The following is a 12,960-nucleotide window of genomic DNA, read 5'->3' on the forward strand; positions in this document are numbered from 1 at the left end:
CCAGGAGACCAGAGCTGCTCCCACCTCACCTCCCCTTCTCAGGCCAGAGCAGCCCAACCTGCTCCAGTTCTCTTCCTCAGAGGGGAAGTGAACTGCAGCTCTGCCAAGAAATTTCTCCCTCTTTCTCTTAAGGTAAGTCAAGGTCCTTCAGGGAAGGGGGCCAACTGGATTTACTTGCATAATTGCCTCCAGTTTATTGTTGTAAACAGTGAAGGGGGAGGTGGAAGTTAATTGTTAGGTGCTTATTGTATACAGCACTTGGGAGAGTGAGGGCCAGAGAAGAAGCAGAACTGCAATCTCAAGTACCCTCTTACTTCCCTCCTCCTGCTCCCTTTAAGGCTAGACATAATTCTTATATGACCAGTGGAATAGCCCCATCCCTCTTTTGGTAATGGTAAACTTTTGCTCCCAAATTGGAGCAATTATATGAGTAAATTGAGAAGAAGCTGTAGCATAGTGGATAGAGCACAGATCCAGCAGAAGACAGATCTGAGTTCTAATCCCAGTTCTGCCACTTGTCTGCCATGGGACCTTGGGCAAGTCACTTCACTTCCCTGGGACTCAGTCCCTCATCCGTAAACTGTGAGCCCTACATGGGACATGGACTGTCCAACCTGAGTAGCTTGTAATTACCCCAGCACTTAGTACAGTGCCTCTAACAAGTACTGTTATTCTGATGATTACATCATCATCATCATAAATTGGATAGTTTCCCCTTTTCAAGGAGCTGGCAGCTGGGGCAAAGTTGCACCACTCTCACCCCTGATCACATCACCCCTTTAATATCTACTGTGAGTGACAGCACATAAGTCAGTGGCCCTGATGAAACACGTGCTTGAAGAGAAAGGTGGCAGTAACTCACCTGGGCACCACATGGTCCAGATTGTCAGTAACCCAGTTGTCAGGGGACCTGGCTGCTGCTGGACCCACTGAGAACATCTCATCTTTGATTTCTTCTCAGCTGGAGGGGCCCGGCAGACCCCCAGCTCCCTGTCCTCACCTGGGAGGGGCCTGACCAGACAGGAAAGGCTGAGGGCTTTTACTGGGACTGCGCTTCCTGAAGCCAGTGACAGCTTTTTGGGGTGGGGATCTTCGTTTACTCCCGTGACCTGGTGTTTTTGAGGAACATTTGTCTGAATCACTGGCCCTATCCCCGGGGCATTTTGCCTAGAGTGGGAAATGTGGATCGTTGAAAGCTTTTTTACATTTCTCTCCACGTTTTAAGTATTTACCATCTGTTGGTTGGGTTCTGACGGAGCCCCATCAGGGCAGAATTGCTGTTGGCACTGCTTAGGGTCTCCCCCCTCCTTCAGCCCTGACCTGCAAGGAACATACACCATCCAACTGTGGGAGAGGTGGTTGGGGTCCCTGGGAAACTTTCTGCCAGCCTCATGTCTTAAGCCCAGGGAACTGAGCTGAAACCAGAAAGTGTTTCCATTTAAACATTTCAGAAAGGGGGAAAGCTGGCAGCTCAAGAAACAAATAAACACGAGGCCTTGGCGGAAAAAGGTCTGGCACTGCCTCGTTTGTGTTTGCTCTTAAATATGGTCAGGCACCAGGGCACATTTGATAAATCTAGATTTCCATTTGGCAGAGTTCACATCAGCCAGACAGTAAAGATCTTAGCAACAAACAGTCGACGTCATTCTGGAATCTCCCAGCTTGGGAAGCTAAAACGATTGACTAGGAGCCGTAGCAGGCCAAATCCCCGTCTCGGGTGGGGCCTCCTGGCAGCTCAAACTGATCTGGACTCTGACCTCCCTGACCATCTTGCATTTTCTCTGACCTCCAGGGCTTCTGCACGTGGATGTCTGGCCATCCCCTTTGTGTCTCAAACAGAGCGCTTCACCCTTGCCTCCCAAAACTTCTCCACCTCTCATCCCTGCTACGGTTGACAGAACCACCTCTTTCCTGCCTTGGCACTGTCCCTGATTCCTCCCTCTTTTTCCATGCCCATATCCAGTCTGTTGCTAAATCCTGTTTTTGTCTATCCCATTCATTCGGTTGTATTTATTGAGCGCTTAATGTATACAGAGCACTGTTCTAAGTGCTTGGAAAGTATAATTCAGCAGTGAAGAGAGACAATCCCATTTCCAAGACCGCCCTTTCCTCTCCTTCCAAGTGACCACTATGTTGGTCCAGGCATTTATCACATCCCAGCGGGACTCCTGCATCACCTCCCTGCCTCCAGTCTCTATTTCACTCTGTTGCCCAGAGCACCTTTCTCAAACAACCACCATTGTGCACACCTTTTCTCTGTGCATCAAGTAAAAATTCCCCTCCTACTTTGTCCACTATCTTCTGCTCCTCTGCTTCATTTCTCCTAAGTCAGCCCAATCACCGCCCTACACTCTTGTCTCTCTCCTTCCTCCAGCCTCTTGGTAATGTCCTTCCTCCTGGGGGGCACCCCCCACTTACAAACCCATCTGCTCACGCCTCTCGCCATCTTTTGATTCCCCTGAAATCACAACTACCAAGAGGCTTTCCTGGAATTTTTTTTCCCCTCCAACTGCTTACCACGTGAGCACTTCTGTGCAAACTTGGGGCTCGTAACCACATGTAGCACTTCTGTACCCATCGATCATATACCCTTTTATTACAGCACATCCTCATCTATTAGCCTCTGACGAGGATTTTGTTGGATCGGAATTAGGGCTGCTTTTGCTGTTTCCCTTTGCTGAGGACCAAAAAATCAGCCATCCTGTACTTAAGGCTACTAAATGAAGACAAGAAAACAGGACTCCATCTAGGAGTCTTTCGGCCTCGGCACCCACAACTGAACCAAACAAGATCAAAGTCCAGAGTGAGTTAATAACACAACAGGAAAGATATTGAAATCAAGCTCTGTCAGGTAATATTTACAGCCACTATGGTTAAAGACTGTGGGGCTATGGTAAGGATTTTCTATTTTCCTACCAAAGAATGGAGGTGGGGAAGGGGAGCCGTGGAGTGGCCTGAGAGCTTTACTTGGGGGGGAAGCTAGGAAATATAACCTCCAAATTAAGATAATAATCAAATTAATACTCAGTTTTCCCCAGGAATAGTGGAGAAAGAAATTAATAATTACCTCATGAAGATCTCTTCTGACTGGATCTCAGGGAGTTTGGCCAGGCAAGCAGGGAGACCTCAGAGCCAACCGCCTCTGTACTCCCTCGCTTCCCTTGGCTCTGCTCCCGAGAGAATTTGGCTTCAAGCCTGGGGGATGGGGGATGGGGGGGGGGGGGGTGAAGCAATGTCCTATTGGCAGAGGAGCCAGACCCCTCCCAGAATATCCCAGACAATCCTCAGTGGACAGAAGAGGGAGGGGAGGAGGCAGAGGGACAGTCTGCTCCACTTGGCAAACCTAACAGTAATAACTGGAATTTTGGTTAAGTGCTCACTCTGTGCCAAGTACTATACTAAGCACTGGGGCAGATACAAGGTAATCAAGTCAGAAAGAGCTCCAGTTCCTTGTGGTGACTCGGACTAGGAGGGAGAAAATGTAGTGAATCCCCATTTTACAGGTAAGGGAACTGACGTACAGTGAAGGTAAGTGATTTGCCCAAGGTCACCCAGCAAATTGCAGAGTTGGGATTAGAACCCAGGCCCTCTGACTCCCTGACCCGTGCTTCTTTAATCATGCTGCTTCTCTGGGAGCAGATCTATGAATTCTACTGCCCTCTCCCAAGTGGCTTAGAACAGTGCTCTGCACACAATAAAGGTTCAAGTAGTATGGTTGTGGGGTAGGGTAGGGGAAGCAGAACTTGCCAAACCTTTGGCTCCCTGTTGGCTCTCCCCTGGTGCAGGTCACCTGAGGCTCAGTTTAGGCCACCTTTAGGTTCAAGGGTGGAGACTCTCACTTGTTCACTCGTGATCTTACAGTGCGTTGAACTTGTACACTGCTGCACTGCTGTACCAGTACGTGTGCACTGGCTTGTCACAGCGTTCACCCCGACTCCAACTAGTTTGGTTGGTATCTTTCCCACTGTTTGTGTCTCTCTTGGGGATGGTCAGAGACCTGGATCCTGAAAGGAATGGGAAGAGGAGATGAAAAATCCTGGTGAGGAGCAGCAGAGAAGTGGGGGTTGACGTCTGGCCCAAATTCGGAAGGATGTAGGAGCAGCGTCTCGGGAAGAGTTATGGGAGGAAGAGAAGAGCACCCAGCAGAGCTGAAGCAACTGATGAGACTGGTGGGTAAAACGCGCTCCCAGGAGCAAATGGATAGAAAGCTTTAGAGGAACTGCATTTTCTTTGTACAGAGGCTCACAGTGGGTAACTGTGTTTACATGGAAGTCAAGGAGGGTGTTTTTCTGGCTGTGCATGTCTAACTATTGGGATACTAGCTGCAGTATCGTAAAGGAACAGAGATGGAAGATGAAGTGGGAACCGACCACTCATTTTGCTGCCATGTCTTAGCATAAAGAGCTTGTGAATTCTTCCCATCCAGCCACAGCTCCCTCCCAAGCCTGGTGGCGTTATATGGTGTTGGCACAGGTGGCATTGGGTCAGCCCCGGGCAACCCGGCAGGCCCCGGGGCCCAGGATTCCAGCCAATCCCAACAGAGCCTCCATCCCAACAGAGCCTCCATCCTGTCTAGTGCTGCCCCCCACCCAATACCGCTTTCCCTAGGCCCCACCAGGGCCTACCAGTTTAAGACTGGGCAATACAAGACCAAGCCACTGCCCGCTCAATCCTTAGTGGGTGTGAAAGCCTGGCCCTGCCGTCTGGCTCACCCAAGGAGGGCTTGTCTTATCTAACCGGGGGCTGCAGGGAAGCAAGGTGGGCCGGGAGCCCCGTTTACCAACTCTGATATCCTTTCCTGTTCCAAACACTTAGGACAGTGCTCGGCTTACGGTAAGTGCTCAATAAATAAATACCACTGATCAACTGATGGGGAAACTACCTTAACATCCCTGCCCTCCTTCTCCTACAGCCCTCTGAGGAGCCTGGTCCTCAACCCCAATTCAATTTACCTTAAATGAGTACTTATTAATAATTATGGCATTTGTTAAGCGCTTATGACGTGTCAGGCACTGTGCTAAGCATCGGGTTGGGACACAGTCCCAATCCCCATTTTCCAGATGAGGTAACTGAGGCCCAGAGAAGTGAAATGACTTGCCCAAGGTGACACAGCAGACAAGTGGCAGAGCCAGGATTAGAACACTATTTCCACTTGTTGACAGGAGAGGTTCCTAGGATTCCTGATCTCCCCTGGCACCTGAAGGGTTAACCTCTGCATATCCTCCAGATAGGCTGCCCAAGACCTCTGTTTTGCCTTTGAAGAGGTTCTCGGTTGCTCGGTTGCCGTTGAGGCTTTCTCACACAGTATAAATCTTTGAATTTGTATGGCTTTTATTTTTTTCTAAGCGCTTTTGTATATCAATTATCTCGTTCTAGGTGGAAGCAGATACCATCCCTAGTGGACATCTGAGGAACCCGAGGCTCAGAGTACCCCAAGGTCACAGTGGCAGGGCTGGGGCTAGATCCCCAAGCCTTCTGTGTCTCAACCTTGGACCACATGCTTGCTACCATTTCAGCTGAAAGAACTTACCCTTTGCCTGAATTTGAATTTACACAAGGTAGGCCCAGCTAGAAAGCCCTGAACATTCTCTTGTAAGCCAGGCAGCCCCTGTATTTCTTTGACAAATCCAATGCGACTGCCCAGTTCCCTGCTTCCTCCTCACCCCCAGCCCCACCTACGCCCAGCAGTGCATTTTCCACTGTTTTGAGAATCTGAAATTTGATTTTTTGGAACCAATTCCACATCCAGCTCTGTAGCACAAACAGCAGTTGAGAGGATTAAGGGCAATAACGAGCTGCGGCACACGACTGACCCGACTGAGGACATGGTCAAATGAACGGCCAAGCTGCCAATTCCGTGCTGCCTCTGGGAAGGCCTTTGTCTGTTCCCCTGGGGTGGTACTCACCTGTCCTTCTTGGGGGACGGACATGGTTCCACAGAAGAGAACAGAAATGCCATCCCTGGCCTGGTGAGCAGTGTAGGCCCGTGAGGTGCTCCACTACTCCACGTGCACACATGCATACACATGCTCATACGTACAAATACTCACTTGCCCCTACAAGCCTGGCACCCACATTGGCTCATGAGAGGGATTTCTTTGGATTTTAAACAAGTTACAGTGCAGAGGCCAGATTGGGGGAGGGGAGAGGGTGATGTGACTAAGGTAAAATGCAGACTGAAATTTCAAGCCATAGTTTTCTGACTCACATACGACAACGCCCCCATGGCAAAGTCTCCTCGGTGACATCACTCCTTCCCAGCACCGACAGGAGACCCAAGAGGCTAAAGCAAATGTTTGACCTCGCAGCTAAGCTCCCTGCTGGCATTTAGAAGAATGTTAGAAGACAACCCAAGCTTAGCCACCTCCCAGTCTCCATCTGGATGTCAGGGCTCTCTGCCAAAGTGAGAAGAATGAAAGAAGTTCAACAGGACCCAGCCTCCACTTACCCTTTTAGCAGAGTGGAGAGAGGGGAAAGATGACCGAGCTTTCTGCAAACCCATCCCAAGATGCATCTGCCATTCTATGGACAGCAGTGGCCATCTTGACAATTCATCACATGGTGAGTTCCGGCTGACCCCAGCAGGACAAGGGTGGACTTGACAAATGGACTTCAAGACCATTTTGGTGAGTGAAAGCCTTGAGGCATTTACCAGATACTCTGAATATGATGTCTTTTCAGGCTTACAAGAAAGTTGTGGAGACTGAAACCTCGTTCAACTGGGAATAGCCCTGAAAAGTGCAGACCCTGCTTCTGCCGAGAAAGTCTGTCTCTCTCCCTCCCTCCCTCCCACCACCACCCAGATTAACATCAGTGTTCCTGGCTCAGTCTTGCACACAGTGTTTGGTACACCAGGAGACTCCCTCAATTCCTCCCTTATGCAGATGCTAGGCCTTCTTTCTCCTCCTGGGAAACCAGCACCCAACTGTGACACCACCTTGTGCCTCAAGCTCCCCAGCTGACACAACCACGGGGACCAAGGACCACCCACAGACAACCCCACCGGGCCTGTCGCCAAGATACTGACAAACCCCAGAGTGGGTGGGCAGTCAGACCTACACCTGCTTGCTCTCTCTAGAGAAATGGGTTACCTTAAGCTTGTTGATACTCTCCCCCAGCCGCTATGCAAATAACCTTATCCTCTATTTCCCCTTCTGGAATTTCTTTTAATGTCTGTTGGCCCACCCTAGACTCCTTGATGGCAGGGTGTGTCTACCAATCCCTACTATACCATCCTCTCACGAGCGCTTAGTCCAGTGGTCTGCACACAGTAAATGCTCAATAAATACCATTGATTGAATGATTGATACCTGACAGGGGGTCACATGGGTTAGATCTAGCCCTCGCAGGCCTGGGCTTTATGGCGACAGTCAAGCTTGGCAGTGGCGGGGGCAGCAGAAGCAGGATCTTAGGGTGCCGGTGGGCACCGCGCACCGGCTGAGTCGCTTAAAGCCCACAGGGAGCAAGCCGGCCGGCTGCAGGCGATATCTGCAAAAGCAAGAGACTTGTAAAGCGGAACAGGTAGAAGAAACAGCCAGATTCATATGCTGAGGACTTAGTCCAAGCATCTGAAGTGGCACGATGCAAAAATGCAGAACTTGAGAGACCACATTACCTCATCTTGCCTTACTACGTTTTCAAGGAGAGTAGCCAAGAGACGAACTCTCCAATACACTTAGCACTCATCGTGACTATCACGCTGGTAACAGGGGCAGCGGTATCCTCAATCCTACAGATGAACTCCACCGGCCACAGGAAGATTTCAGGGGTTGGGGAGGTGGTGGTGGTTGGGGGAGGGGTGGTTATGGCTATCCTCGCTTGCCAATTTACAGCAGCCATTTTAGATAGTGAGATGATGACCAGCAGGGACCATTCGGGAACACAATTTCAAGGCTGAAGAAGGGAAGTTTAGCTCACTTGCAAGTCGTTTGGAGCCCCCCTGGAGGCATTCTTCCTCAGCCCAGTCTCTCTGGATCATTCACGATCAGTCAGGACAGCCCCTCCACCACCCGTAGTCCTCTTTCTCCTCACAGGTTTACCTCTTGGCCACTTGACCTCGCCCCTTCAAACAGGGATGAGAAGAATTCCCTCGAGTCCAGTGACTTATACCCTACTGCATGAGAGCAGTGGGTTTCCATTCCTAGAGGGAGAAGCAAGAAGACAAGGAGGACAAAGAAGAGTAGCTGGGCAAGACAAGCTGCTCAGCTCACCTCTAAACTCCTTGCAAGAACCGATCCAGTCTAAAAGTGACAGAAAAAAGCCAACTGTGGGAAACAGCTGCCATCCCATCTATCCACCAGGAGCACAGAGCTATAAACATCATTAAAATTTATTAACAAAACCTTTGTACATTTCTTTTCATACACTTGTAATTTTACATCTAGGTAAAATACCGGCACAATTTTTTTTTAAACCATTTATACAAATTGTTACAGGATAGCAACCAGTGAGTTTGGTAAAATAAACCACACTGATTTGGTTCTTGTAAAGTATCTACAAAAATGATTTGTGACTTTTTTAAATTCCCCTGCACATATAAAAATAAATTATTCTTTTTCAATTTAATCTACCAATTAGAAATATTACAAATCAAAATAGCAATGATTTCTTCTTAATTTTTTCACCATACAAAACAAACCCAATTTCACAAAACCTTATTTACAGAAATGAGGTAAGAACTGTGCAACATTTAACCAGAGACATATTGCAGAATTAACATGCTCTCTTCCAGCTAAGTACACAGTGGAGGTCTAATTACAGCTGGGCCTTTCCACTAAGAAGTCACATATTTCAGTACAGTTCAGTGGTTATCTCCCCGAGTGTTTAATATTGACTCTGTCACACGCTCGCCCCAGGAGCTCAGCGGCCCTGACCAGGAGGGTTGGAACAAGTTTTCCCTGTTTCGACCCCGGCGATGATTCCCTGGCAGGAACGGGAAGACGTTTAAATAAAACGGAGCATCCATCTAAATCCACTCACTGTGCTGGCGACTCGTTAGCGGAAAACAGGCCCAGGTAATAGGTTTGCCTGAGCTATCTACAGTGGCATAGAAATTTTTCATAAAGGCAGAGCGACGGGGAAGGCAGCTGGTGCAGGGTGGGCTCTCCCGCCTGCTTCCAAGGACTTGCCTAGTGCACACTGGGCTGCCCAGAGCCATTACTGACAGGCACTTGGTTTAGGCCAAAAACAACCAGTACTTTTCCAAGAGGCCCTCTCTCTCTCGTGCGGTCCAAATCCTTTCCATTTGAGTTGACCTCTGGAGGCCTCAAGATCATCATCTGGCGAGCCGGGGGGGGGGGGGGGGCGGTCAACATGAGCATCAGAATCACGGCCTACCCCACCTGACGGTCCTCCACCAGCAGTAGCTCAGAGGGCCTGCCCTACCTACAGTCCAAGGTCAGGGGTCGGTTCTGACTCACCCACAAACGTCAACTGAAATCGGGGTGATGGTGTTTGGGGGGGGGGGGGGGGCGCGGGGGGGAGTGCCCAAGGATTCCTGGGCTAAGGAACGCCCGTGCCGTGATACTTACACTTTTCTTCCAACACGAGCGTCGCTTTCTATTCAGAAAGGTGCAGGCTGTCAGAAAGTCACGCCCCAACTCTGCGATCTGGTTCTACCCAAAACACGTAGCCAAGCCCCACATTATGGAAGAACTGATTGTATCTGTGACTGGCGTTCCTCTGGTTTGTCAACACGCCAATCTGTAGCAAGACAACTAGCTGAGCATCAACTCCAGCACTTTTCTCTCTGATTGAAACACTCATTTTATGCAAATTGTTGTACTAACAAAAATAGTTACTTTTTTCCTTTCAAAGTCCATGAAATCTGAAAAAAAAGCTCCATTTCAGTGCAACAAAGCAACAAGAAAACAAATCAAAGCCTTACGAGAAAATCCCCATGATGATTAATCCTTTGCTGGCAGTTAATTCCTTGTTGCATTTCTTCCTAGCTGCAGAGAGGAAGCCTGCAATGTGCAGCTAGTTGAAGTGCTAGAACAGCAGGAAAAAGCAGTCCAACCACTTCTCAGAGGTCAACTTTTTTCTTGTGTGACAGGCCCAGTTTTATCATTAAGCCTCTGAAATTGAATAAGAACACAACACTACACATCACATCGATCGCTAAACATACCAGAAGATTAGCTAACATCAAAGTGCCTATAACAAATGTCGATAAAATAGAGATAGGCTTTCAACCTGGCTCCTTTTACAGTCCTAAAAAAATATCTGAAATGCAAAGTAATGTTGATTTGGCTGTTGTTTCTCGATTCTGAGCCTTGCTCCTCCACCAACTGCTCAAGGCCATGTCGGCACCAGTAGTGCAGGCACCTCGGTCCTGGCCTTTCTGCTCTCAGTCAAATCAGTGGTATTGATGGAGCTCTTACTGTGTGCGGGGGACTATATGAAGCGCTTGGAAGGGTTCACTGCAACCCGTTCCCTGCCCGCCAAGAGTTTGCAGTGCCCGTTTCTTCTCCCTTCGACCACCGTCTGCCATTACCTAACTGAGGCAGTCTCCTTCTTACCCTGCTTCTCCCCTTCTTTCTCCACCTGGTTCCAAGTCAGGTTGGCTTTTTCCTCTGGGAAGTGGTCTAGTCCACCACTTGCAAAAAAGTCCAAATAATGAGTGAGAAAGAGGGAGGCACGAGCCCAAGTACTTCAACGCGAGGGATGTAAACCAAAATAATGAATGGCATTGCCAGTGACAAATGTATTTTAATTTTGAAAGAACAAAGTTAAGTCCGCACTGCCAGAGGATTCATGTAAAACTCTAAGGAAACACTTAAAATGGGCCGACCTGAAAATCAAAGTTGGAACCTCTGACCCTTATTAGAACACCCTGCTTCCCTTATTAGATTGGAAATACTCTGGGGACAGAATCACACCTAAGTCCTCATCCGCTCCCAAGCTCTCTAAATAACTACTGAGAATAATGACGGAGAAAAAACATGACTTCACTGGGAAAATGCCTATTCCCTCAAATTCAAATCGATTCATTTAGCTACTGCATAATAGATTGGCTTATCTCCTTTGCGGGTTGAAATACCACACTTTTGAAACAACCGGCACCGGGGCCAATCTCCCAGAAGCTTTTCAGAGAAACAGAACCGGCTACCCTCTATGGGGTTTGGATCCGATTCCGTTGCTTCCGGTGGTTTACTCAAATGATAGAAAATGCACTCACGGTTACTTTCTGTGTCGCGCCGTCACCGTGGAGGCTGAGAAACGGGTTGGTGGAGGCTGCCGGAAGCGGAGGGGCCTGGGTCCCCGCAAGCAGGTTAGTGATGGGGATCTGGGCTGGGCCAGAGATCTGGAGCTGTTGCAGCTCAGGCTGGTGATGGTGTTGGTGGTGATGCTGTTGCTGGACTAACTGATACAGGAGGGCTTGATGCTGTTCCTTGGGGAGGCACGGGTGGGAAAATGAGCAGTTTCTAACCAATATGCAATCTGTGGCCAGCAACTCCTGCCTTGTCCTCTTGGCAATCATCACTATGGTAGCTGGTAAGTGCTTATTTGGGGCCAAGTGCCAGAGTAAACGCAAGATAATCAGGTTGGGCATAGTAGCTGAATGACATGGGGCTCATAGCCTAAGGAGGAAGAACAAATACCGACTCCCCATTTTACAGATGTTGACACTGAGGTGCAGAACAGTTAAGGACTTGCCCAAGGTCACACGGCAGGCAAAAGTGATGGAGCCGGGATGAGAACCAAGGTCCTCTGACTCCCAGGTCCATCCTCTTGCCACTAGGCCACAAATTGCTTCTCACTTGCATTTGCGATTAATGCCACAGTGCTCCACTATTTTAAACTGATGTTATATTCATATTGGTGGAACACTGACAAGAGAAAGAAGAAACTACCTCCACTCATCCAGAAAATAGCACTCTTCCCTCTCCGAAAACACCCTATTAACATTGAACAACCAAAAAAAAGATGAGGGAAGAGTTGCTGGCAGGGGGAATCACTAATGATTACCCCAAGTTTCCAAAAAGTAGTGACCACAATTCAAGTCTGAAGAAACCAATAATCAGGTGAAACTACTTTTCTATGAACATATTCAGGCCTTCTGCTTCCAGATTGAACCTTTCACTTAGCCCTGAACAGAGCAACATAAAGTTTCACCATCAATACTAGCCCAAAGGCAACAATCTCCCTCTTGTAGGCTCCACTGGGTTTGTGGAACATCAAACCACATTTATTCTATTAGTAAGGACGCATGCTTACCGGTGTGAGTTGCTGGGAATTCAACAACTGCTGAAATTGCTGATGCTGTTGATGGAGAAGAAGTTGCCTTTGCTGGTCGGAGAGTAATCCTAGTCCTGAGGCACTGAAAAGGAATGACACAAATTCTCATTTTGGCTTCTTGTTTTGGGAGAATAATGTTTTTGCCTTCATTTCAGACAAGGAAAGAGAAAGGAGAGAAGGCGAAATGCAAAGAGCTTCAAAATGATTTGTTTGGTGAAGGAATGGACACAGATGACCAGAGATGCCATGCATTCTGTTGCATGTGACAGCCCATGCTTTGGATAACTTCAAATTTCCAAAGTAAAGGGTTTTATCTCGTCATCTCATCTTTCAAGAGTTCCGACAACTCCGAACCATTAAGACAAATTTAGAAAGCCAGTAAATTTAGCTTGTTGGTAAGCAACATCTATTCTGAAACAAAAAATGAACAAAAAGCTTAGCTGAATAACTTTCTAATCAGTACTATGAAAGGGAGACCACACTATAAGATTTGAAGAAAACAGAAAATAGAGAGCATAGGGCCTATGGAGTGACAACCTTCCTTCAGAATTTTCACTACTAATTTCAGGAATGACAGTGATCACAGAAATTCATGAGGTGGGAAAGTAGGACAGAAAGAAGGAAACATAGAACAAAAAGAAATATGCACTGCATACACCTCCAGGGTTTTGCAACGTTTTCGAAGTTTGGTTCCGGTGAAAGCTTCCATGTATCTTATTT

General features: G+C 48.1%; 1 protein-coding gene and 1 long non-coding RNA gene across 4 annotated transcripts in view; one reads left to right on the forward strand and one right to left on the reverse strand.

The window, feature by feature from the left end:
• The first annotated feature begins 2,049 nt into the window (after positions 1-2,049).
• On the forward strand, positions 2,050-8,341 carry LOC120638764. The gene is made up of 3 exons (XR_005660687.1): positions 2,050-2,803; positions 3,994-4,169; positions 5,377-8,341. It is a non-coding gene; the product is annotated as an uncharacterized LOC120638764 (long non-coding RNA).
• MLLT10 (MLLT10 histone lysine methyltransferase DOT1L cofactor) overlaps positions 8,312-12,960 on the reverse strand; it is a 151,788-nt gene continuing 147,139 nt past the window's right edge. For 2 of the 3 annotated variants that reach the window (XM_029078348.1, XM_029078345.1), the window contains 3 exons: positions 12,220-12,322; positions 11,180-11,392; positions 8,312-10,076 (listed from right to left, as the gene is read on the reverse strand). In XM_029078348.1, coding sequence (XP_028934181.1) covers positions 10,032-10,076; positions 11,180-11,392; positions 12,220-12,322 — 361 coding nt within the window. In that variant the 3' untranslated portion in view covers positions 8,312-10,031. Of the gene's footprint in view, positions 10,077-11,179; positions 11,393-12,219; positions 12,323-12,960 lie in introns of those variants that run through there. The other variant, XM_029078350.1, reaches the window with a different exon arrangement.

The sequence above is a fragment of the Ornithorhynchus anatinus genome, chromosome 13, assembly GCF_004115215.2.
Source record: "Ornithorhynchus anatinus isolate Pmale09 chromosome 13, mOrnAna1.pri.v4, whole genome shotgun sequence".
Taxonomy (NCBI): domain Eukaryota; kingdom Metazoa; phylum Chordata; class Mammalia; order Monotremata; family Ornithorhynchidae; genus Ornithorhynchus; species Ornithorhynchus anatinus.